We start from the raw sequence: 27,652 nt of genomic DNA on the forward strand, positions 1-27,652 counted from the left end.
TAGACACATTATAAAAGGTGTAGACACAAGATCACATTATTGCACTCATTTAGTCCTACTGACAATGTAGAGCATCTATTTAAACTAATATGTTCATATATTTGGAATGTGGGGATTAATAAGAATAATGCTAATAATAATAATAAACTTAGATAGGCCATAGATGTGGAAATTAATTAAAAGATGTGACATATTAAAAAAAAAAACAAAAAAAAAAAACACACACACACCAATCATTTGAAACAATAGGATTTTTATTACTCTACATTGTTCCCAATATATTGATTTTTTTTGTAGACCTACAGTCAAATTATTTTATTCCCCTCACAAAACAAGAGAGTGAGTGGAAAAACAAAATCTGGCAGCAAAACGAAATTGCAATATTACTGATAAATTACATACAAGCTATAAAGTGGCAAGAAGAAGATCAATGTCTGACCTGTTTTAAATTTCATCCCTTAAAATATTCAAATAACTAATTTCCAATGTTTATCTTACTACATTAGCACCAAATGCTTGAAGTTCGCCACATGAACATCTGTCCAGAGATTCCAGCAAATGCTGTGACATTTGCAAACCTATGTTGCCTTTTATTTTCTACAAGCGGAACATTAAAAAACTCTTGGCACAATGTTGAAGGTGAGAAACAAAACTCTTGAAATCTGCAACCATGGAGCACATTTTCTGAAGCATATAAACAAAGGCAGGTCACTTACTAAATACACAGTGCAAGCAGCGCTCTTATTTTCGTTTGCAAGTACATCGTTTCAGTGCAGGTAGCATTTATTGCACACAAGCTCTATGTAAAGCACAACTGACTTCCAAAAACTACTTCACATTCATTTGAAAACTTCAAGTAGTGTCGTAAATACCTGGTGAAAACGTCAAAACTGATGAGATTCTTTTATTCTAATAAAAACGACTTTGGTGGATGAGACCAACATGACATCATTCTTTTTTTCCCCCAGACTATATCTGCTGTGTAAAACTCACCAACAACCAAGACAGATTAGTTCAACTTTCACAAAATGGAAAAAAAAATTGCACTTTTCACCTTTTTGAGCTTTGCAAACATAAAAAAAGGCATTATCTATTTGTATGGTGTTTGAATAAGGTTACAATAAAATTATTTTTACAAAACTTTACAGAAGTAACAATTGGATATAAAATATAAAGACTATGACAAACTTGACTCTTACTGTGGCAGACATAGAATAAATGAATTTCTGTATGAAAATTTCAACAGAACTAACATAATGTAGAATACATAAATAGAGAAATACAATTAATACTCAAATAATAATATTTAAACGCAAGGTAACATGTATGGAATATCTAATAATAATTCTCAAAAACTATATTATTCTGTGTTTATTCTTTAGTCTGTTTTATATATGAAATTTAATACTCATCGGATGGTAACAAAGGGCAGGGAACATGTCTTTGGCACTATAGATGGCCGTAAACATCCAAACTCCTTTTAAAATGTATAATTTTATATACAAGGTGTACATTTTTTTCGATCGCAAAAATGTATTTCATCTATTGAAATGAACACTAATTTTGTAAGGATTGTATGATGATAAATCAGCTGTATTACATTTAATATGAGCTCAAACTTATACATCAGGTGAAATTCATAAACATTGCTTGAGACTGGCATCGCCCTAAAAATTCACATATAAATACCCTGCATGTGCCAGACCATCTGAATTCTGTATCCTGTAACATTCGGAATTACAGACCACCACACTGTGATGTAAGAATTTAAATGTGAAAGTAGAACACTAGATGGGGACGTCTTCATTTCAGCCTCTGCGTTACATTAGCCAAGGCCACAGCAAAAGCCTGCACTGCTGAGAAAGGATACTGGAAATCCAGGATGTAGGCATTCCCATCAATTCTCCCAAACTGCATCACCTGAAATTAAAGAACATAGATTAGGATCTGTGAAACACGATTTGTTCCTCATTCTGTTTCTGTTTCTTGGCTCAAGTAGGAAGTGCTCATGAGCCCAAAGATTCTTCCTCTACTGTATGGTTATTGAGTAAGTGACATTCTAGGGTTAGTTAACAGTTATGGCCCATTTATTATTCATAAAGGACATTTTTGCTTCGAGGTTTAATTTATCTGTAAGTCTCTGGAACCAAAGGGTGCGTCCGAATAGTCCCTCCTATCTCCTAACTTATCCATGACCGTGGTTCAGGTGGTCTTCCGATCGAGCGGTTGGGGGTTCGATCCCAGTTTATGTGTCGAAGTGTCCTTGGGCAAGACACTGAACCCTAAGTTGCTCCCAGTGGTCGACTAGCGCCTTGCATGGCGGCTCTGTCCCATTGGTGTGTGAATAAATCTAATATCTAAAGCACTTTGTGACTTCTCTGTCTGTGAAAGGTGCTATATAAATACATATTACTTACTTACTTACTTACACTTTTCCTTCACCCCCAAAAGTGTTTAAGTGGCGGCCATGATAAGGAGCGATCAAATTCTTTAACAACTAAGGAGAGGAGACTCAATGTTTTCTTCATAACCTCCTTGAGCCTAGGAAACACTGATGCATCCTTTACCAAAGGACATGAGATAATGCTGCCCCACAAATCCTTGCTCCAACAACATTTAAAGGGACCCGCTCATCCGAGCGTTCACGAAAACTCACAAACACTGAAAGGGACGCAAATCATGTAAATTACCAATGTAATAATATTCCTTGAACAACTTTAAATAATCTAAAACCTGTATCTTATGGTACGCAAGCCATGTATCAGATTATAACTGACATAAAACAGAGGACTCTGTTGTTCAAGAAAAAGCTATTGAGACATTTTTAGCCACATTATGTTTTATTCAAAATAATTCATATTTCTGAGTGGGTGTATGTGAGCAACCATTCTCAATGTGACGTTCTTTGAGTTTCACTATTGTTCCTGGTAGCCTCTTTTTCTTTGATTTTAATTCAAACCTTGTGATTTGAGATTATATCAGTGGTTAGAGGCACAGGGGAAAGTGTTATAAATGTGCTTTTAGTAGTACAATTTCAGAAATTTGTAGTTTTTTCACCACGACAGATGTCACTAACCTTCACCGCAGTCGGATTATTATGTATCCTTGTAGAAGTGCATCTGATTGTCAAAACAATGTGATGGCCTTTCCATAACTTTTTTAGGAAGTCTCCATTTTCCTTAACCCTGTGATGTCATGCACAAGGTAAAGGAAAAGTGGATAGGAAAGTAGATCGGAGGGATTATTTGGACACAGTGATAGTTTTGTTCAACACTTAGCTAACCCGTCTTCCACATTCCACATGGAAGACCTCATCTGCTGTTCCATTCAGATATAGTGTATTTAAAATAAGGTAGTAAAGACTGTGTTTCACATTACCTGTCGACCATCCAGCTCAATCTGAAAATTCTTTGCAGACTCCTGGGTGACTCGGCCTCCAAAGTCCAGCTGGTACACTTGGGTGGCCTCGTTCCACAATGGCTGTTTATTGGCCATAACATAAACGAAACCCTGGCTGCCTAAACTTCGGTCCTCCCTTTCGTTTGCCTTGCGGCACTTTATCTCTTCAAGCTCACTTGCCATGCGCAGGCTGCGCTTGTTCTTCCAACTCTTTTTACTGCTCTGGTTCTGGTTCATGAGCTCATCGCCACTGATAAACAGTTCAGGTTCACTTTCTGAGCTGTCCTGAAACTCATTTGTAGTCCTGCTCATCTTCTTTGTTTTGTTGAGTTGTTCTCTTTGTCCCTTAGGCTTCTTCTTCTCCCGACTGCTCAACCTTGGGCTGGAAATCAAAGAGTTAAAGTCAGAAAGTGCACGGCCCTCCTTCCTTGATTTGCCCTCAGAGACAGTAGACATGTTAGCTTCCTCAGCCCTGCTGTCCAGTCTTTTGCGGCTCTTCTTGTTGAAGCGCTCAGACTCCTGAGGGACAGGGCTTTCATTCAGGGAGGATGGCTCTGGAAAGTTGTTGGCTGACTCTGCAAGATCTTCAGAGGCACTTTTACAAGATGGCAACTCAGTAGGTGGAGGAGGAGGGGGAAGAGGAGGTGGAGGGGGTGGTCCAGATGGAGGAGGAGGTGAAAGAACTGGCTTTTCTGAAATCTGATGAGTCTTGGTTGGGAGGGGAGGTGGTGGAGGGTCTTGCATAGGTGGTGGGCATGGGTAGGGGTTCCAGGGGTGTAGGCTAACGGGGTGAAGTTGGAGACCAGCACAGGAACTAGCTCCTGGATAAAGTGGAGGGAGAGGGCAGCAAGCTAAATTTGCCAGGTTTGGGGGATAACCTGGTGGCAAGACTATGTTGGGTTCCTGCTGTGCAAAAGGGACATGAGTGACCCCTTCATTTGGAGGACACTGTGGTGGAGGGTTCTGTAAGGTCTGAAGAGGAGGCCCACTGTGATTGACTCCTGGAGGAAAAGTTGCGAGTGATATCTGGTAACCTGATGGGAAAGTCAGAGTGCTTGTGCTAGGACTGGTTGGAGGTTTTGTTGTAAGGACAAAAGGAAGCCGAGTGACATCAAAATGCTGCGCTTGACTGATAATAAGTGAGGGTGGCTTATAAGGTCCAGGTGGGGGTGGTAAAATTGTTTGTTCTGGGGTGAGCCAGAACTCCTCTGTGGTAGAGTTGTCCCACTGGTATGGTGGAGGGCGCTTGACTGTCAAGCTAACATCACCAAGTGTGAGCTGACGAACTGACTTTTCCAGGTGACACCGCTGATTTATATTCTCGTCTTCAGTAAAAGCAGAGTTGACGTACACTGTTCTGTCTCTACTGTTGTCAACTGCCCCCAGAAGACTATATGATGACTGAGATGCCATGGGAGAGGCACTTTTTGAGTGCACTATGATAGTACTGTGATGTGCACCTTTTCCTGATGGGAATTCTTGCCTTACCACTGTACCACCTGCAATGCCGCTACTCGAGGTCCCACCCCCAGTGACACTGACACTGGTGCTGCTGCTGTTACTGCTACACTGAGTACATGTGTACAATGCAGCAGGTATCCTTTGCTGGTAATTTAGTGCCATTGCACTGTTCATCTTAGCTTTAGTTGGTAGGGTTCTTGAGCTCTCCATCATCTGTGGCACTTTGAGGCTCACATCTCTCCGGTCACGACGCAAAGTGGCATGAATCAGACTGTTGTCGAATCTTTCAACTCTCTGAGGAGGAGGAAGTGTAGCTGTTACTTGATTTGCTGGGTCAGGGTAAGGAGGAGGGTCTCCACTTGGTATTGAATATCGAGGGACAGACAAACGACTTAGTGTTGCTGAGCTGTAAGGAAGTTGAATCTTTTTGTTTTCGGAGGATGTGACTTTTAGTGTGGCCGATCCCCCAATGCCATGGGCAGCGTAAGCATTCTGGTTGCGAATAAGCCGCCTACGTGGCCGACAGACCTCTTCCACGTTACCACTGCTGTCAAAAGTTGTGATCCTTTCATACCCCAGTGGTGTTGGGTACTGTAAGGTGACCGGGTGAAGCAAAAACTCATCTTTTTTGAGACAGGGGTCTGGAGCCAAGATACTTGGGCTGTCACAGTTTGTGACTATTGTTTGTGGTGTTGCAGTGGCTGTAGTAACAGCAGCAGCTGCAGCCGCAGATACTACAGTCCCTGGATAGGGAGGAGGAGGATTAACCTTTCTCATCTGAATCTCTATAGATGCATCTGAATCAATGAATGAAGGAGGTAAACTCCGTGGCAGACTTGGCTTTAGGGTGTGTCCATGTTCCCCTCTGTTAATCCCTGGCTGAGTGGTTGGAGGGGGGAGTTGAGGGAGTAGGTGAAGCTGTTGCAAGGCAATGGTTGGATACCCAGCTGGAGGAGGAGGCAGACCCATCTGCATTTTAAGCTGCTGCTGCATCTGTTGGTGTTGTCTTTGCATCTGTTGGTGTTGTTGCTGAATCTGTTGATGCTGTTGCTGAAGCGCCTGCTGTTGCTGCCTCATTTCCTGGATCTGTTGGCGGATTTGCTGCTGCTGTTGTTGCATTTGTTGTTGTTGGTGCTGCATTTGCTCATGCTGCAACTGAATCTGCTGCTGCTGCTGTTGAATCTGATCTTGATGCTGAAGCTGTTTGTGCGTCACTTGTGTGGTTTGTTGCATTTGTTGATGTTGTTGCTGCTGCTGCTGATGATGGAGTGTCTGCTGGTGGTGCATCTGTTGCAGCTGCTGTAGTTGCTGCTGCTGTTGTTGCAGTTGCAGCTGCTGCTGCTGTAGTTGCTGCTGCTGCTGCTGATGTTGCTGATGTTGCTGGGACGGATGTTGGTGCTGCTGCTGTTGCTGCTGCTGTGTGTGATGATGTGTTTTCTGTGGTTGTAATGTTTGCATTTGTTGGGATTGTTTGGACGAGTGCTGACGAGGATGTTGTGAATGAGGTCTCGGTGGGTGGGGCTGCGGTGGGAGATGGTGTGGGGGAGGTGGTGGAGGCAGAGTACCAGGCAGCAAAGGACCCATCTCCATTGTATTAAAAATCCCCTGTCCTGCGTTTGAGTATCTACTCGGCAATGGGTATGGTGTTGGATCCTGGCAGTGATCGGTGACAGGGACTGAAGTAGCTGCAGCTGCGGCAGCAGCAGTGGCCGTCGGATTGGTCAGGACATCAAGTTGGATGTTTTGATTGGCTAAAAGAGACTGTACAAGGCCAATACTCTGAGTGGGGGACATTGCTTGGGCTGGGCTGTGGATGGGTGCAATAGGAATGTTGACTGTACAAGGAGGATTGTCCCCTGCCACTCCTGACGGCCCCATCACTTCAATTAAAGACATAAAACAATCACTATAATAATATCAACATATTTTGAAGTTAAAAACATTGTCCTGGTACATGCCTGGTAGGTCATCCTCATCCTCGCTGAACACATTAGGGTTAAAAACAGGGAGGCTTATAAAGTCATGGGAAATCTTTCGCACTTCTGGAAGGTAAATGGTCATCTGTCTGGGTTGCAAGTGGAGTAAGCTTGTCTTATAGATAACTGAAAGAGAAAAGAAAGCAGAATATTAAGAATGGAAATAACAAATTCTAATTTAATCTACTTAGAACTGATGTCATAAGCTTAGTAGGTTTCTAATGACAACTATTTAAATACTTTTTTTTAATGTTATGTAACATTTCTAACCATCCTTTTCCGTGTTTGTTGAAATAAACATGTACATTTTACTTACAGATTGACCTTTTATGCATCCTAAACCTGTTTCAAAAGTTTAATTAATAATATGTGGAATATCTCCAGCTTGCATCGTTTGCTATAATTCAAGAATGTCTATTCAACTCTTTCAGTAACACCTCAAACATTACATATTGTGCCTCCATCAATTTTTTCAAAAAAATTGAATGCCTAAAATCAATAATGTAAATTGTTAGCAAAGTTAACATTTATATAAAAATGTTTTACATAATTTTTCTTGATCATTTACGGTACACAATGTAATGAATCTTCATGTTTTACCTGCACCAAGGTTGGCTGGGAGGAAAGATGCCAGTCCAACAATTTTGAACTTTGTACCCCAAATGTTAGACGTGACTTGGGCAAGATAATTGTGCTGTGAAGGAGCAAATATTCACAGATCAAATAATTGTATACTTTACAAGGTATAAACTTCACAAACCAGTTTACAGATTTGATAGTATACTATATATTAGTGGTGGGACGATATTGCGCATAATTAAATCTTGCAATATTAAAATGTCATGAGTAGTCTGGTCAGGGGCTATGAGTTGTATCAGCTGCCTTATTTTTCCCTTCAGATTTGGACATAAATGTCCATTGTTGTTGTTGTTCTTCTTCTTCTAATAGACTAAATGCACCAGAGACATATTGCCACCCCCACATGTCAGCAAAGTGTGTATGAATCATAAACAGTCTATGTGAAGAATGGGTGGATTTATTTTAAAATTTAAAATGTCATGATGATGATAAGCCTTTATTAGCAGTGTGGCACAAGTTTTTACACTTTAAAAGGAAAAGTCTCATTTCATTGTTTATTTTTTATTTTACATTTAAACTTGAACATCTTATACAGAGTTCAAAATCAAATAAAATGTTAATTTTAAATAAATAAAAAGAATTTGTCTTATCATAAGAATACGGTATCATATTGATCTTGTGAGCCCAATATTGTGCATCATATCGTATCGTGAACTCAGTGTATCGTCCCATCGCTAGTATACAGTACATTGTTAAGACTTTCTAACCTCAGCAATCCCATCCATGGAAAACTCTCGCCATGTCATACTCGGTGATCTTACTGGAGGTTTTTTTGTTGGTAACCTTGGTGACCTCTGACCTTCCTGATTGGCACGTGAAAGTTTGGGAGATTTTCTTGATTCTATGTTTAACCTTTAGAGACAAAGGACATTTTCAGTCATCATCTGTATCTGCAGTAGAAGCTAATTTATTTCAACACTTTACTTTTAACACTGCATTATAAACATGAGAAAATCTTAAAAGGAAATTCATAGTATTTATAAAAGATAAGGTCAGTTTTGCTCTTCGATGAATGAATAAATAATGTTAATTATTAGCTTCTGATATTACGTGCTTCTAATTCAAATCTTTAGTAAGGACAATATTATTCATATATTATTATCCAGCAATAAGGTGACCTGTTTCCTCGAGATAACTTTGGAGACTTCTTCCCGACCCACTCATCGCTCAACTCAATGTCACTGGAGTCGGAGCAGTTGCAGCTGTCTGTGTAAGAGATCATTGGGTTGACGCATACGTCATCTAGGAAAAAAAATAAAACAAATAAAATGAAAACAAATAACTACTAGACAGAGGATCTGCAATATAAGACAAATAGATTTAGAGACTATAGATTATGCTGCATAATAATACAGTTTTAATTATTTAATTTTTTTAGTTTTTTTAATGTACACAGCAAAAAGGTGCAAAAAATGATCATGAGTTGTCTCCAACTCAGTGGCTCAAGTAATGCTAATTAAATGACGCATCGACTCATTTTCTTAATCGATTTAGTCAATTTGATTGAAGAGTTGTTGCAAGCCTAATGATTTCGCGAGCAGCTGACAAATAAGAAGTAACATAGCAAGCTTCAATCAAATCCTTTAAAGAAGAGTTTATCAACTTGTCATGCCCTCTACCTCTGGCATCTCCTGAACTGGTCCGTTGGCACCATCTGGTGGTCTCCATGCCTCACTGTCCAGACTACTCAACTCTAATCATCAGGATTGCTTCCAGCTGCGGCGGGGAGTGGTCACACCACTACTTAAGACACCGGCAGACCACAAACCGACGCCAAACTGTAAGCATTGCAGACTCTGACCCTCTCAGCCGATGGGATCTCTCCTGCTTCCTTCCCACCTGGAACCATCATCACCGCTGGAATCCCTCAGCTCACTCCACCCTTCAGCTGGTTCTTCCCCACTCCTGTGCCAGGCTCCTTCGTTTCGGCCGCGTTGGCTGCAGCTCGAGCGTCTCTGTGTTCCTGCCCATTTGGGGTTCAGAGGTTTCCTTTGTTAGTTTAGTCATTCTGAGTTTATGCCTTTAGACCTAGGGTTCTGTTTTTTCATCAGTAGTTTCCTGATCGTTTTTAGTTAATCTTAGTATTAGGTCTCCCTCAGTTTGCTCAGCACTTAATTTCTCCACCACCCCACTTTGGGCGCTGGTAGGTTTTCTGTTGTATTCAGTTTTTGTGAAATAAATCAGTTAATTGTATCTGTGCCTCCTGTTGTGCTGTCTGCGCTTGAGCCTCAGTTCCGTTTCGTGACAGTACAGTTTGGCCATAATGAGCTCAGCAGACCGCACTACAGATGAGGCCTCAGCCGCTCATCATGCTGTAGTTAGTCATGACGCAATTCTAGGCCGGCATGATGAGCTACTCAAGACTCTCGTGTCTAGCGTTAAAGCTCTAATCAGCCAAATGTCTCACCTTACTGGTCAGCAGTCCGTGTTAGCATCTTCACTAGCTGCGTCAGGTTGCCAGCCTACCCCCATTAATGCCCCCGAGACGACGGTTGTAGGCTCTCCCTCTGCCCTGGCCACAGTAGGCCGTGAACCCACGGTTCCGGTTTCTGAGCGCTATGCTGGAGATCTCGGCTCTTGCCAGGCCTTCTTGACTCAGGTTTCACTCGTCTTTGAGTTACAACCGACCTCCTACGCGTCCGATAGGGCTAAAATCGCATATCTAATTGGCCTTCTACGGGGGCCTGCACGGGACTGGGGAACAGCTGTGTGGGAGAAACAGGGGGAGATCTGCACCTCCTACTCCCGCTTCTCTGCAGACATGAGGCGCGTCTTCGATCACCCAGTTCGGGGGCGAGACGCTGGAGATCGCCTCATGGCCCTGAGGCAGGGGGCCCGCAGTGTTGCAGAGTACTCCGTGGAATTCCAGGCCCTTGCAGCTACCAGTGGGTTCAACGATCCGGCCCTCCAGAGGTCATTCTATAGGGGACTGTCCGAGGCTCTGAAGGATGAACTCGCCACCAAGGAGGAGGTGGGCAGCCTGGAGGCCCTAATCTCCCTCGCCATCCGGCTTGACAATCACTTGAGGGAGAGGCGCAGAGAGCGCGCACACTGGAGGGACTCAGCACCCTCCCGCCGACTGAGTCCCACTCTCCAGCCTGCTACGCCCACACCGTTCCCTGAGGCTGCCTCCGAGGCCATGGAGGCACTTCATTGCTTCCTGCCCCAAGAGACCAGCAAAAAAGAGGGCTCACTCGTGACAAGGAGTCTACGAGTGAGCCGGACTGCTTCCACCTCCCCTCATCTGCTACAGCTACCCGCTACACTCAGCTACCAGAACCACTCACTTTCTGTGACCGTGCTGGTGGATTCTGGGGCCGAGGAGAACTTCCTTGACTCGGACCTCGCCAGGCAGCTCCACATCCCGTCGATGCCACTGGATTATCCCGTAGAGGCCCGTTCTCTCAACGGCCTCCCCCTGGCCACGATACGCCGGAGAACAGTTCCTGTCACCCTCCGGTTAGCAGGTAACCATCACGAAACACTAACTTTTCACTTGATGGAGCATTCTCGCCCACAGTTGGTGCTGGGGCACCCCTGGTTGATTAAACATAACCCCTCTATTGACTGGTGCGGTAGCCAGGTTAAGTCCTGGAGTACTGGGTGTCATGCTAACTGTCTCCGTTCAGCCCCATCCCCTGCTCCTGTAAATCCCAGACCAGATCCTCGGCCTCCAGACCTGTCCGGCGTTCCTGAGGTTTACCATGACCTAGTTCCAGTCTTCAGTAAGGAGGATGCCCTATCCTTGCCTCCTCACCGGCCCTACGACTGTGCCATCGAGCTCCTGCCCGGAGCCACCTTGCCCTCTGGCCGTCTGTACAACCTCTCTAAACCCGAGCAGGCTGCCATGGAGACTTACATCAGGGACGCCCTGGCAGCAGGTATCATTCGGCCCTCCACTTCTCCAGTAGGTGCGGGATTCTTTTTTGTAAATAAGAAGGACGGGTCCCTGCGACCCTGTATTGACTTTCGGGGCCTAAATAATATAACCGTGGAGAACAAGTACCCTCTACCTCTGATAAACTCTGCCTTCACCCTTCTCCACGGGGCCAAAGTGTTCTCCAAACTAGACCTGAGAAATGCTTATCATTTAGTGAGAATAAGAGAGGGAGATGAGTGGAAGACGGGTTTTAATACCCCCCTGGGACACTTTGAGTACTTAGTAATGCCCTTTGGCCTCACGAATGCTCCCGCCGTCTTCCAGAACCTGGTTAACGATGTGCTCCGGGATATGATCAACCGCTTTGTGTTTGTCTACATAGACGATATCCTGATTTATTCCAGAGACCAGGAGGAACACGTCCGCCATGTCCGCTTGGTTTTGGAGCGCCTGTGGAAGAACCGCCTTTTTGCTAAAGCGGAGAAGTGTGAGTTTCACATTACTACTGTATCATTCTTGGGTTTTGTCATCTCCCCAGGACGTGTGATGATGGACCCGGCCAAGCTATCGGCTGTCTCCGAGTGGCCCCAGCCAGAGACCCGGAAACAGTTACAGCGTTTTTTGGGCTTCGCTAACTTTTACCGCCGCTTCATCCGTGATTATAGTAGGGTGGCAGCCCCTCTCACAGCCCTGACCTCCACCTCAATTCCCTTCCAGTGGACCCCCAAGGCCGAGCAAGCATTTCAGTCCCTCAAGGTACGCTTTACCTCTGCTCCTATCCTTGTTCAGCCAGATCCCCACCTTCAGTTTGTGGTCGAGGTGGATGCATCTGACTCCGGGGTTGGGGCCGTACTCTCCCAGAGGACCCCATCTGACCAAAAGCTGCATCCCTGTGCCTTCTTCTCTCGCCGCCTGACCCCAGCAGAACGGAACTACGATGTGGGGAACCGGGAACTGCTGGCGGTCAAGCTAGCTCTGGAGGAGTGGCGTCACTGGCTGGAGGGGGCAGAGCACCCATTCATTGTCTGGACAGACCATAAGAACTTGGAGTACATTCGTTCAGCCAGGAGATTGAACTCTCGGCAGGCCCGCTGGGCGCTGTTTTTTGGTCGCTTCCAGTTTTCCCTCACGTATCGCCCGGGGTCCCGTAACATCAAGCCGGATGCCCTGTCTCGTCAGTTCTCCTGCGACGAACCCTCTGGTGACCCTGAATCTATCCTTCCCCCTGCTCGTCTTGTCGCCTCTCTAACCTGGCAAGTGGAGGATCAGGTCCGTCAAGCACAGTCCCAACAGCCAATCCCAGGTAACTGCCCGCCTAATGTTCTCTTTGTTCCTGAGTCTGTGCGTACCCAGGTGCTCCAGTGGGCTCATACCTCTCGCTTCGCCTGCCACCCTGGGGGCTTCCGGACCACAGCCATCCTTCGGCAGAGGTTTTGGTGGCCCTCTCTCGAAAGGGACACTCGGGACTTTGTCGCCGCTTGCCCCACCTGCTCCCGGGGCAAGACCCCTTACAGACCCAGCTCGGGTCTCCTTCAACCACTCCCGGTGCCCACTCGGCCTTGGTCACACATCGCTGTGGATTTCGTCACGGGGCTACCCCCCTCTGGAGGTAACACGGTCATCCTCACCATTGTTGATCGTTTTTCCAAAGCAGCACACTTCGTCGCCCTTCCCAAACTCCCCTCAGCCAGGGAGACGGCATCCCTCCTAGTTGACCACGTCTTCCGGTTGCATGGGATACCAGCAGACATTGTCTCGGACCGGGGTCCACAGTTCATCTCCGGAGTCTGGAAGGCCTTCTGCGCTGCCCTAGGGGCCACCCTCAGTCTCACCTCTGGCTTTCACCCCCAGTCTAATGGCCAAGCGGAGCGGGCCAATCAGTCTCTGGAGACGTACCTCCGGTGTCTGGTCTCCTCCAACCCCACTGCCTGGGTTGAGCATCTGGCCTGGGTGGAGTATGCACACAATTCACAGATAAACTCTTCTCTGGGGATGTCTCCTTTTCAGTGCTCCCTCGGCTATCAACCTCCGTTGTTCCCCTCCCAGGAACAAGAACTCTCCGTTCCCTCTGTACAGACCTTCGTCAGCCAGATCAAAAGGGTCTGGGACAGGGCCAGGGCCAGGCTTATACAATCAACTGAGAGGATGGAGCGGCAGGCCAACCGCCGTCGCTGCCCGGCACCAACCTACTCTGTGGGCCAACGAGTCTGGTTGAGGGCCAAGGACCTCCCTCTGAAGGTCGAATCCAGAAAGCTGGCACCCCGGTTCATCGGTCCCTTCCCCGTGGAGAAGATCATCAGTCCGACAGCGGTACGTCTCACCCTTCCCAGAACTTTGAAAATTCACCCCACGTTCCATGTCTCGCAGGTCAGGCCCGCCAGGGACTCCCCCCTGGCTCCTCCTGTCCCCCCCCCCCCTCCTCCCAGGATGGTGGATGACTCGCCCGCCTACTCGGTTCGGCGCTTGCTGGATGTCCGCCGCAGGGGTCGCGGCCTCCAGTTTCTCGTGGACTGGGAGGGTTACGGGCCTGAGGAGAGGAGCTGGGTCCCCCGCAGTCAGATCCTTTGCCCTGACCTAATCAGGGATCTCAAGCGGCGGCGTCCTGAACGTTTTGGTCGTGCGCCTGGAAGCGCACGTAGGAGGGGGGGTACTGTCATGCCCTCTACCTCTGGCATCTCCTGAACTGGTCCGTTGGCACCATCTGGTGGTCTCCATGCCTCACTGTCCAGACTACTCAACTCTAATCATCAGGATTGCTTCCAGCTGCGGCGGGGAGTGGTCACACCACTACTTAAGACACCGGCAGACCACAAACCGACGCCAAACTGTAAGCATTGCAGACTCTGACCCTCTCAGCCGATGGGATCTCTCCTGCTTCCTTCCCACCTGGAACCATCATCACCGCTGGAATCCCTCAGCTCACTCCACCCTTCAGCTGGTTCTTCCCCACTCCTGTGCCAGGCTCCTTCGTTTCGGCCGCGTTGGCTGCAGCTCGAGCATCTCTGTGTTCCTGCCCATTTGGGGTTCAGAGGTTTCCTTTGTTAGTTTAGTCATTCTGAGTTTATGCCTTTAGACCTAGGGTTCTGTTTTTTCATCAGTAGTTTCCTGATCGTTTTTAGTTAATCTTAGTATTAGGTCTCCCTCAGTTTGCTCAGCACTTAATTTCTCCACCACCCCACTTTGGGCGCTGGTAGGTTTTCTGTTGTATTCAGTTTTTGTGAAATAAATCAGTTAATTGTATCTGTGCCTCCTTTTGTGCTGTCTGCGCTTGAGCCTCAGTTCCGTTTCGTGACACAACTAATGGGTAACTTAGAACCTCAAAAGGAATCACAGACCTATTTTCATTCAGTGGCAGTAAAGTAAATAAATGTAAGAATTTGAGTGTATTTTTTTATTTGGATAGTGGTTTGTTCAGTCAGGATCACTTTAGTCAACTTGTTTATTAGCATACAGTTTAGATTTGGCGGTGAGGCTCTGTTCTGGGACCTCTCTGCACTTCCACACAGCTGCGTGGAAAGCCCGAAGGGAGCTCCCCCTCACTCTTCCATGAGCTACATGGAAAGGCATATGCAGAGAGAGCGGTCAGCATGACCCCCTGGAACAGAAGCACAGACGTCAGATGGCAACAGGAGACACTGTTTAACTAGACAGAAGAGAAGGATCTGGGGTAGGGGTGGGTTGCAAGGCGTTTTCGGACTAAGTGTGCAGAAGTAAGCGTGTTGCAGTGGGTTAAATACAGCACCATGATTAACTCTAACCAATGGGAAGCATAAAACATGGTCAGCTGGATGATTAACTGAATTAGGGGGATGACGCTGCTAGTTGTTAAGAGCTACTGTCAGATGATGGGGCTGGGCTAGCTTGACTTTTGTGCCTGCCTGAACTAACGCGATGCTCAATTTATTACAGAAAGATGATGGAGTTGTGGGTCCCAAAGACTTTAAGTCTAAACCCACCTGTCTTTCCATCAGTTTTTGGATCCATAATAACAAACTCAGGCCGTAGTTTACTAATACGCCTTCCTTTAAGAACAGGCACCAGTCCTCCCAGATATTCCAGGTATAGAGTGTAGCATGGCCCGCCCGCCTCAGGGCTGTCCTCTGCTCGCTTCATGGTGCAGTGGAGCCTCTCATTCCCAGATGTGGGATAGCTGACAAAGTCACGGATGTTGTTTGGGTCAGGAATAGGAGGCTTGAACAAAAGAGAAGAACCATTTCTAAAAGGAAGACAAACCGTGTTGACCAGAGCTAAATAAACAGCGTTCAGGGTTTATCATCTCCTTTGAGAAAACTTTGCAAACAAAATGTTGGTACCTTGATTGTGGGGATGAATGCAGAGGTGACATAAGAGCAGAGCAGAGACGGCATGTTGAGTTTCCCCACGTCTTTCTCCTCCCGCAGAGCGCTGGCAATGCCTTGTTGGCATAAGAGCTGGAGACTGGCAACCCTGTGCTCCACCCGTACCACATAGAGCGCCGGCCCACAGGCAAGGAACAGGCGGGAGTCTCTGTGACCCCAACAGATGGTGGTGATGGGCCTCTGAAATCACATCAAACCACAAACAACTGCTGCAGCAGCACATGATGTACACGTTTCATCAGGTTACCTGGTTCAATCTGAGTAAGGAATGATAGTAAATTGATTTGATTATTTTTCACCACATAAGTAGTCGCAAAGTGAAGCGCTTCAGATAATTATCCACTTCCATAGGTGCTAATCCTTGATTGGGATCAATTTAATATTTAGTGCCTTGCTGAAGGACACTTATTCACAGAAAAGCCTAGGAATCGAACTTGGAAGAAGACGCCTCTACTTTCTGAGTTATGCACCAAATGCTGGTGTTTTTAATTCGTTATTTAATTGTTCAAATAAAATTTACATTTGTTTATATTTATAAAACAAGGAATATCTGTCTGTCTGTCTGTGTGTGTGTGTCTGTGTGTGACTCAAATTTCTTTGCGGATCAGGCTCAGATTGACCTGAGACTTTCAACATGGCTGTTGCTTGGTTCAAACGTGTGCAACGTCGGATTTGTTTGGACAGCAATAATGCCGTTGATTAATTATTTCATAAAATTGTCCACTGTCACCGGAGCAGAGCCACTAGAGTCACATGCATGTGTGTGTGTGTCATTCAGAATTACATTTGCATTAAGAATTAGGTGTTTACAAGGTCAGTTTATTTAAATTGTATAAAAGAGGAATTAAAGCTCCCATGTAAACGTGAGTGTCTTAAAGTGTTTCTCCGGGCATAACTTCATGCTGGTGCGTTACTTTTCGCCAATTTATTCATTTCAATATATGAAAACAATAGTTTTCAATCTACACATTTCACAACAAACCTAATTGTCCCTGATGTTCCAACTTCAAACACAACCTCATTTGGCCATCCATGAAAAAGCCACTTAACCTCCCACTTTTCCACATACAGTACTTCCTACGGGCACTGCACTAGTTCACATAATTTACATAATTACGATGTTTTTTTTTGTAGAATCACAAAGTTTTGTGGATGACCCTTTGCTAATATCGCAGACATTGGTATGATTAAAATTTTAAGTGAAATGAAAACTTGCCTTTTGCATGTATGCACAATTACGATGCAATGCAGAAGTGAAACATAAATGTATTTGCTTTGAGGCAACAGCGCCAACCACCGCCCACAATGCTGCCCACTGGTTTATTTATACCACCCAACCAGGCCCCCTCCTCTGTATAAATGTCCACTGCTTGTGCTTGATGCTTTCCAGTACCTGCCACTGCTTAAAGCTGTGATAGAGCCTCAAAGATGCTGATTACCTTCATACAGCTTAACTTAACCATGCACTACAACAGGTTAAATAAAAATATAACGAGAAATAAAAATGTAGGTTATTGGCAGAATATATCCTGGACAGAGTGCCAGTCCATCGTAGGGCAACACACAACCACACATTCACTACAATGGGTAATTTAGAGACTTCAATCAACCTATCAGTCATGTTTTTGGATTGTGGGAGGAAGCCAGAGTACCCAGAAGAAATCCACCCCGCACGGGAGAACATGTAAACTCCACAGAAAGGACCCAAGGCTCCACCCTAGGGCTTGAACCCAGGACAGTTTTGTTGTGAGGCGGATGTGCTAACCACTAAGCCATCGTGCACCCAGAACGTTATATATTATTTATTATCTATAAGTAATTTAAACACATTTAATAAAGACGTCCCGATCCGATATTGATATCGGATAGTGGTCTGGAATATTTACCTTCATCTAAAATATCTGATATAAGCACATTGATTTTTATTGGACTTATTTGACAGATTTATTTTTCAGTGGTTCCCAAAACTTTTAACAGTCCCGTACCTCTTCAGACATTTAACCTGAAGCCATGTACGCCCTACTCCTGCACACTTAAAAACATAATAATGTAATGTCATATACAACGTAGCCCTACAGCACAAATCTGGCCCTTTAGACCATCAAATTCAGCCTGCAGGAGAAACTTAAAAAGACAGAAAAAACATAAATGATTGTCCAGATTACCAAATACTTCAGATATCTAAATATACAATTTCAATGTATAATCTACAATATTTGGAGAATCGCAATTTTGCCATGCTTTTTTTCCATGACTGTACTCATTTTAAATTTAAAATTGTTCAAAAAAGTCAATTTTCCTGCAACTGGTCTCAAAATTAATGAAATTTGAAAGAGAAAATCCAGCAGGGACTGATATGTCATTTATTATATTATTGTTGGTGCTTTACATACTTTATGAAATTATGTAAGAGTTATACGTTGCGTAAAGTACAAACTTGGTTTTATTAAATTATAGTATTCTCCTGTTGAAGGTTAAAATGTATGTAACATTTTAACCATTTATTATTAACCATTGGTTAATAATAAATGGGTCCGTTTTTCACATGTCTACTGTTGCTGACTATTGTTTTCTGATTGAGTAACATCATCTGATCATGCCTTTTCTAACATTCAACACAACAAAAATAATAATAAAAGTTTGTATTATATCGTATCAATATCGGCTGCTATATCAGTATTGTATCAGAAGTGAAAAAGTGGTATTTGGACACCCTTAGTATTTGAACAGCTCAAGTTATCTTAAAGTGTAACTTAACCCCTGCTTTCTCCTGATCAGGTTTTATAGTATAGACACGCCCAGTCTATACTATGAAATCTCCAATGAACAATCAATGCTATGCTAACTAGCTACTCATTACTCAATATACCTCTCTATTCACTTTTCTATCAATCCAACCTACTCACCACAGATTGTAGAGCCCACAGGTTCTAGTTTTGATCAAAGGGGCGGGGCTAACAGTGCTTGTTTGTGACGCAAGTTGGTCCCAAAATGTCACATGATTTTGTTCTCAGCCAATAGGAAAAATATATTGTCATAGCTGGGTTTCAACCCATAGAGGGCAGTCACTCACTCTGACATTATACAACTAAATATGCCAAATTGAAATACTTTGACTGAAATGTTGAGTGTTGGACCAGGATCAATAAACATCACTACTTCATACCCAAATACATTTGTGTTCAGCAGAAAAAAGTGCTTTTGGGCTTTATTTACTCCTTAAGCAAAAACATGTGTAAAATAATAAAAGAAAAAACGCACTTTCACTCTTCTAGTGACTTCTAGATACTGTAGTTGTTGTGTGATGAGCGTGTCTCATAGAGGACAAACCTGTGCGGGTGTTTCCAAAGTGTAGATGTGTTCTCCTTGGATATTGTAAAACTTCACCAGAGCGTTCCTCATGATGGAAGCACACGCTGAATCTGACGGGTGTCGTTCCATGCCGGCTACAGCCAGCAGATCTCCCTGTGAGCACCACTGAGCCTCAACATCTGTAGAGCATCAGAACCAATGTGTTATAGATCACCAATAGTCTTCACTATAGGGCTGTGCCATTACGATCCGATCATATGAAGTCGGGTTGTTTTGTGTTTGTAACGACCAAATTCCATTTGGTACTACCTGATACAGATTCACAGAAAATCAAACGGTACCATGTTTTGGGACATAAATGCATCCTTTTGACTGTGAGGGAGTGGAAAAGTTGGCTATTTCCATGCAGGACCTGAACATAACATTGCATGCACTAGAGCGTCATGGCACCGCTTTTAAAAATGCGATGCAAACTGAGCACTTACAGATATAAATGTGAGCTAAACCATTTCATTTAGTCCCTGAACAGCAGCTGTGTTGACCACAAGAGAGATGGAGATAAAGCTGCAGAGGCAGACCACACTGGGACTACGTGAAGTCTCCATTAGCATTAGCATTAGCATTAGCATTAGCATTAGCATTAGCATTAGCATTAGGAGCAAAGCCATATTTCCTGACTGTGGCATCGCAAAACCTGCTGTTGTTTATAGACCGTATTTACATGTGCACAGTGGAGGTGGATCACACACACATGCATGTACACACACGCGCTTCTGTGTCACCACAACCCTGAAATGAACAGAAGTGTCCAGTATAAAAGCGAAAGTAAACGGTAGGGCATCGCTCCGCTCTAGCACTCCGGCGCTCAGTCGCTTCGCTCCAACCGAGCTAATAGGTTTTCATTTTTGGGCACAAATGTGAGTGAAATACTATAAAACTGTGTCACGTAGTGCAAACTTTGGTGTAAGTGAGACAATAAAACAATGCAATGGGAGTATCTATAGAAAGTTTCATCAAGACAATCACGTCATTGATTGGATTGGCGAATTAAGACATTACAGCTAATCACATTAATTGCATAATATTGGCCTATCCGATTGGTGTAAAGCCTAACAGGAACCATATTACAAAAGAAAAACATTAGCTTTTTCAGTTTATTCAATCTGATCTAATACAAAAGCTAAAATATTCAGTAAAAATAAATAAAAACTTCCAAACAAAATCCTCAATGAGGACAACATATACGACTGGACCAACAGACTTTTATTGAACTGAGTTGCACATGACACTAGAACTAAAATGTACTCCTCCTCCTCATCTTCCTCTTCTTTTCCTTCTCCTGCCTTAGGTTCTGGCAGGCTGGACGTAGCAAAGGCACATGGATAGCTCGCAAAAAAAAAATGATAATTTTTTTTTCTTTAAATCTTTTTTAACGCGACGAGAAAACTCGTTGAGTATAATCTAGCAAGATTTCGTGGAACAAGATCTCGTCACACCCCTATGATTGAATCTTAACATGTTGCATTGTGATTAATATAATAATCGATCTAATGGCACACTTCTAACTCACTATGACGGATATATAACACAAGTTCATACCTTTCAGGCCTGAGTGAATTTTGGCAGGAGAGAGGTCGTCGTAGTTGTTCATCAAACTAATATCTCCTGATAAGAAGGTGACGGTCAGCAATGGCTTGACTCTTCGCACTAAGGGGAAAAAAAGCACATATAAAGGTTACCAGCCAGCAGAGAATGTATCTAAGCTCCAACATGAACCGGTTTGTACCTAAGGGCAGAACATTGTCGTCTGAGTCGGTGTCACTCTCTGTGCTGTCCTCTACTAGGAAATCTGGGCAGTTCCAGGACATGCTGACAATCCCATCAGACTCATGTAACAGAACATGAGCCAGCATCCGTCCGTGACAGTCCATAACTATCACCTGACCATCGGCCGTCCCAAACAGGACCTGAGAGGAGCAGAAGGACACATGTGACTTTAAAGTTCCCACGGTTCAGCACACGTGTACGTGTTACAGTACCTGCTGATCATCAGGTGTCCAGATACCACAGGTGATCTGGCTCTCCAAGTTAATCTCAGAAGACCAGTGTCTTTGCCCACTGACTGATCCAACCAACACGAAGCCATCCCTGTATGCGATCAGAGCCTGAGTGCCATCATGTGACCAAGTGAAGTCACTCACCTAGAAGAAACAGCGTTCCCTTTGGATTAATACGAGGGAGACCATCTGTGTGAGGCAGAATCTATAGTGTCATAGCTTCTCAGTTTAAAGACTCAAAAGTCTTTCTAAGTTGAGTTTACAGGTTCTCCTTAAGGGAAAAAAATATTGTTTGTAACTGCTCAAAAATGTGTGTGTTGTAACTAAACAGAATACATTTTCTACAAAATCTATTCTAAAAACATTACTGCCTGAACACTCAAAATGATGCAACAATGCACAAGAAAACTACAAAAAATATACGAGAATGACAAAAAAACCAACAAAAAACATCAATGACATCAAAAAAACACAAAATGACAACAAAAAAGCCCAAAATGAGAGGATAATTAGTAAATGATACCAAAAACACACCAACAACACAATAGTAAAGTTCAGATTGATTAGATTCTGAATGCTGACATTATAATCTAGATTCTACATAAGATTAGAATCGAAATTCTGACATAAATGTTGATAATGTAGCCCTCAGATCAGTCAATTACATATTTTGGCCCCTGCTGTTTGTATGAGCTCTTAGGCAAGGCAAGGCAAGGCAAATTTATTTGTATAGCGCATTTCATACACAAGGCAACTCAATGTGCTTTACATGATAAAACATTCAATTGTTTAAAATCAATAAGAACATTTAAAATCATCAGTAAAATCAATTAAAATCATCAACAAACACATGACATCAACACCATGACCAAAAATCTTCCTCTCAATCATATGCAGTAGAGAAAAAAAGTGCCTTTAACTTTGATTTAAAAATGTTCACATTGGATGCTGACTTCAGCTCTGCTGGCAGTTTGTTCCACTTCTTTGCAGCATAACAACTAAAAGCAGCATCACCATGTTTACTGTGAGCTCTGGGCTCCACTATCTGACCTGTGTCCATAGATCTGAGAGACCTGCTGGGTTCATACCTGACTAACATGTCACTGATGTATTCTGGACTAAACCCATTCACAGATTTATACATCAGCAGCAGAACTTTAAAGTCTATTCTGAGGCTGACTGGGAGCCAGTGTAAAGACTTTAAAACTGGAGTAATGTGTTCTGACCTCTTTGTTCTGGTTAAGACCTGAGCTGCAGCGTTCTGAACCAGCTGTAGCTGTTTGATGCTCTTTTGGGGGATTCCTGTCAGAAGACCATTACAATAGTCCAGTCTGCTGGAGATAAAAGCATGGACCAGTTTCTCCTGATCTTTCTGAGCCATTAAACCTTTCACTCTGGAGATGTTCTTTAGGTGGTAGAAGCTGTTTTTGTGATAGATTTGATCTGACTGCTGAATGTAAGATCTGAGTCAATCAGAACACCAAGGTGTTTGACTCTTAAACTGAATATAGTTTTAATCTTTCATCTCAGACAGATATACCGGTACGTTTAAGTATTGTTACTCAGGCATAATCTTTTAGTGTGAGAAAATACAAATGATGCTTTTTAACATCCACATTTTAAACATAGTAGTTAAACCCTACGAGGCAATTTTACTGTATCTCCATTTGTTTAATATTATTATTTTTATGCTTTTCATCCAACTATTTGCTTGGAGTAAAATGCAGCATTTATGAGTGTTTGTGTTGCTGTGTGTGATGTACAGAGCTCACCTGGGCTCCTCTGTCGTTCACTAACTCCACAGACCATCTTCCCTCATACTGGATCCACACAAAAATACCTCCCTCCATATCACAGGTGGCCAGCTTCTGGAACGGTTCATTCCAACGCACCAACACCACCTGTAAACAAGATGATCAAACAAAGAGAAAACTGGTGATACTTACAAGCAGACAAGTGCTGACATTAATCTAATCAGACAAATGAAATTTAGATTGAATGCTGCCTCATATTGCTGCTGTAGCTGTGTTTGGAAGGAGCCATAGGCGGAGTTTGAGATTCTTACCGGGGGGGGGGGGGCTAAAGAAATAATAGAATGCCTTGAGATTTGTGGGCAACATATACAATAATACAAAAATCATTAGTATCATAATTGATAATGTTGACAACAGAAACTTGCGTCGACTCGTCGTTTTAATGTTGTAAATTCATGATAAAATCAGGCCGGCGGCCGCTTTCTGCCTCATTTTTGCTGCAGTTACCAAACAGGAACTGGTGCGTGCAGTGTTGCTTCACTATCTACATTGTGAAAAAGAATTGCACAACAGAAGAAGAACCAACCTAAAGTCTCAAAAGTTTGGGACCCTTTCACTGAAAACTTATACTACACACCTGTGGTAGTACTAACATCTGTGACATAAAACTAATAGTAATATGTTAGAATGAAAGCAGCAGAAAACTGTTTTTTAAAAAAAAAATCTCAATCATGTAACCTTGAAAGGAAGACGATGGTCACATGACTCAAGCGCCAAAAAATAACTTGCATTTTTAAAAGAACAACAAATAAATTCATATATACTGTATATTACAGCCACTGTGTTTAATGACACTTAAAACACTTATATTATGTACATTATATTAAGAATTGCATTTTTTTTAATGAATTTGGGAAAACTGTAATGAAAACATTTGACCACTAGGGGGTCCCCGCAAACTATGCATATAGAGCCACCAACCTTTAAATACTTCAAAACACATTTTTATGCATCAACTTTTTTTTATTTAGCACTATAACATATTATAGAGATTATGAAACCACACTATACCTCACTGTTGTGGCCTCGCAGATTAAAATTGATCCTCTGGGGTGTACTTCTATCTCTCCTGCAGTGACTGGATGTAAAGGTCACACCAACAACTCCTCTCCCGTTCCCCGTGGCTAGCCAGCCTTCCTCGTAGTAGCGTCTGCGACACACCGGCTTGTCCTTCTCGCTCTTGGGGACCCGGCCTTTCCAAGAGAGGCAGAGAATGTTGGAGTCGCTGCAGAGGATGGGACCATGTTCCACGGCCGCCAACATCCCTACTGAGTGACCAGGCTGGAGAAAAACACATGAGGAGAGATATGGAGAAACTGGTCCATTCATTTCTCTTTAAAACTTTATACTTTTTGATTATTTGCTTTTGCCTGTAAATAAATCCAGACAAAAGAGGGCGCTCAAAGTGTCAATGGTTGTTCTGTTTCTACCCCCCCCCAAAAAAAAAAAAAATCATCATCAAATCATTATTTTGACAGGACAACTGTCATAAGCATGAATAAGGTGTCATGAAGGCTTTCATTAAGTGTCGTTCGCTAAATTATGACACCTTTGGAGCTATGTTGGCATTTTTTGGGTTAGGGTTAAGATTAGGGGTTAGGGTAACAAAAGACACTTAATGACAGCCTTAATGACACCCTATTCATGCTAAGCGGATTAGGGTCAATTTTGATGGAGAAAGTAATTTTGGGGAAATCAAGAAATTAAATGGAAATGCCAAGAATTGTGATAAAAGTTGAAGGTCAGCTAATTAATCAAATCTACGGAAGCTGACGAGAGCCATTTCACCATATATGACAACAAACAGCAGATTGTGGCCGTCTACAAAATGCTGTGTATCAATGATACTGCGTTAAACTATATTTCAAAGTTGGGTTTAACAAAGAGATTATTTCATTTTTAGCTCATAAACACGGCGTTGTAATCTCTTTAAGGACTTTGAAGAGATATCGCCAAAAACTTAATCTGTTCAGAAGGAAAAATCAGTTAGGTTTGGAAAAGGTGGAGCATTCAGTCCGTCTGTGGCTAGTGAGGCGCGAAGGAAACAGATTAGGGCCAGTTTTGATGGAGACTGTTGTTGTGAATTGACTTTAATAGCAAACCTTTGACTTTTACAAACAATATTGTATTTTGAGTTTATTTTCAAAATTTCGACTTTCATCTCATCTTTTCAACTTTCATCACAATATTGTATTTTGAGTTTATTTTTGAAATTTCAACTTTAATCTTGAAATTTCAACTATATTCTCAACATTTCAACATTTTTCTTGATTGGCCCAAAATTATTTTCTCCATCAAAATCGGCCCTATTCCTCTTCCGTGGAAATCTAAAGAGCGGATGCACACTGTGGCATACTAACGTACTACACATTTTAATATCAGACTTAGTATGAATAGTACGTTATAGGGATGTAATGATTAATCGTAAGGCAGTTAAAAATCGATTCATAGGAATCACGATTCACCTCGATACTGTGAAAATTGAATCGCAGTACTTTTTTTAAACAGCAGAAGTGTTGGAGGCGGGCAGAATCTGCTAATACTTTCTTTCTGGCCGCCTTCCACTTACTTTTAAACATGTTAATAAATGATTCCTTACCACTTTAGCACCGAAAAAATATCTGTAAGATTACGTGAATATCTGTAAAAGTCACGTTTTCCTATTAGCTCTGTCTGCTAGCATAGCATCTTTTCTTCACTGGAAGACATCTGCATGCCAACCACTGGGTTACCAGCGCCCTCTGCTGGTCCAAACAAATATCTGACCTAAATACAGTGAAATTACTGTTTTGGTTTTTTTTTTTTTTTTTTAAGTCCAATTGTTAAGGCACAAAATACAATTTCAGTTGCACTTTTAAAAAGAAAAGGAACTATTATGCAGTTTTGCATTGTTTACTATAGAACCAGAATTTAAATTAATAGGCTTCTTCTTCATTTGTATTATTCCTTTATTTATTTCATTCAGGATTTATTTTTAGTTAAATTGCATTGTTTTGAATAGTTTATCAAGGGGTTCTTTTGACAATTAAAAATAAAAGGAAAATAGTATAGTTTTTTATAGTTTTTTTCCCCAAAAAACTGAAGGAATATTTTTCAGTCCCATTTTGTAAAATAAATCGTGAGAGAATCATATCGTGAACCCAGTATCGTGAAATCCAACAGGATTAAACAGCCTTTACACAAGTACGATGAATCACTATGTGTGCAACGGCACTGGTAAAATCACCATGGCTGCTGCTCATAATGTTCTTGCTGTTGTTCTATTAATCACTGTCATTGGAGCAGCTCCAACACTTCATCCCCACGTTACGTCATCACAGTTTGACAGAAATAAAAATTTCAATTACAGGACGAGAACAAGTTTTACTTGTTCTTTGGTTGTTCATTTGTTCCTTTCACATGCTTTATGTTGACACAAAATGTTCACTTTTTTTTTTTTTTTAATAAAGAAGCTCAGTAACACAAAAGCTGTCAACACACAGCTTTGCAACATTTTTCAATACAAGCGTTTTTGAAAATATGTGAAATGTATTCCCGAGTATTAGTTTATATAACTGACTGCTGACAATGTCTTTCTCTGTTGAATCCAGCAACTGTCCAAGATATACTGAGGATGGATGGATGGATGGATGGATGGATGGATGAAAGGATGGATGCTGATCTATTTGCAGTAAAAGTCATCATTTTGGAAATGAGATTTGATCAATTTCAGTTAACATTGCTCTTTTAGTATCTATGTGAAAATTAACTTGTCCCATGTTTGTGCCACTAATTGCATTACCTGCAAACATTTAGGGTCTGGTAATGTGTTTTTTTTATTTTATTTTTTTTAATATTTAGTATGTAAGGTGTAAGCTGCAAATGAAAATACCTCATAGTTCCTGGACATGTTGAGTCAAATTTCCTCCGTTTATGGTTTCCATATTTCCATTCGCGTGATGCATTAACGGTCAAAAGCTTACACAACAGTCTATGGATAGATCAAATGCATCCTAGGTCCAGATGATTTTCAGCTCTGCAGTCACTTAAACCTTGTCGTTCTGCACTTCAGATTGTGCCATGAAAACGATGTGATGCTTCTTGTGATGCCAGTCGCCCATCCCTTGTCTTCCTTGAGAGTTGTGCAATCCCTGTTGCAGCATTGGGGAAAAATAAAATAAAATACAATAAAGATGGATGAAAATTCAACAAGTAAAGCAATATGAGAGATGCGGAGCTCAACAAGGGAGTGTGTGTTTTAAATAGCTGCTTTGTCATTCAGAGCATCAAGCTGCATGAATTCACTGTTTCTCTGTCTCTATGCAACAGCAGCTGCAGCATCAGCATCAGTGGCATCAGCATCAGCAGCACTGCATTAGAGAGCAGGATCGTGATGGTGTCGGTGCTTTAAAACCACTATCATCAGCATCACCTCATCCAAGGATGGGAATTCATACACTCACATAAAACAGAGCTTAAACACAGGTTATCAGATAAGCTAATTCTATTAAATAAACGAATAAATAAATAAAAATACATCACATTAGATCAGAAAACACACGTATTCAAATGAGAGCATCTTAACAGACATCTCTGATCACCTTCCTCTATATAAAGCGCTCCTTATCCTACCGATAGAGAAATGACATCAAACGCTCCTCATTGACAGTCCGCAGTCTGAGCTCTGCTGGCTGGGCTCGTGCACTGCAGGGAGGATCCAATAGGAGCTCAGAATGAAAGACACGACACGGCACGAGCTGGACCGGACGCACCTGAC

At 42.7% G+C, this 27,652-nt stretch overlaps 1 protein-coding gene across 1 annotated transcript; it reads right to left on the reverse strand.

The window, feature by feature from the left end:
* Positions 1 to 286: 286 nt before the first annotated feature.
* tulp4b (TUB like protein 4b) lies at positions 287 to 27,652 on the reverse strand. The gene is made up of 16 exons (XM_028437472.1): positions 27,508 to 27,652; positions 26,768 to 27,026; positions 23,908 to 24,177; positions 22,855 to 22,983; positions 21,065 to 21,226; positions 20,812 to 20,992; positions 20,625 to 20,732; positions 19,044 to 19,204; positions 15,669 to 15,893; positions 15,312 to 15,546; positions 8,594 to 8,717; positions 8,183 to 8,327; positions 7,437 to 7,530; positions 6,819 to 6,962; positions 3,379 to 6,740; positions 287 to 1,920 (listed from the first exon to the last, which is right to left on the reverse strand). Exons 2-16 carry the CDS (start codon positions 26,783 to 26,785, stop codon positions 1,804 to 1,806), a joined length of 5,475 nt encoding a protein of 1,824 aa, XP_028293273.1. The 5' UTR covers positions 26,786 to 27,026; positions 27,508 to 27,652; the 3' UTR covers positions 287 to 1,803.

This window comes from Gouania willdenowi, chromosome 22 (assembly GCF_900634775.1).
Source record: "Gouania willdenowi chromosome 22, fGouWil2.1, whole genome shotgun sequence".
Classification (NCBI taxonomy): domain Eukaryota; kingdom Metazoa; phylum Chordata; class Actinopteri; order Blenniiformes; family Gobiesocidae; genus Gouania; species Gouania willdenowi.

Excerpts from the sequence above, each read along its gene's own strand:
- tulp4b (XM_028437472.1), bottom strand. Across the intron at positions 20,733-20,811 it reads CGACAATGTTCTGCCCTTAG|TGCGAAGAGTCAAGCCATTG; the intron begins GTACAAACCGGT and ends TTTTCCCCTTAG. Across the intron at positions 6,963-7,436 it reads CCCAGCCAACCTTGGTGCAG|TTATCTATAAGACAAGCTTA; the intron begins GTAAAACATGAA and ends TTTCTCTTTCAG.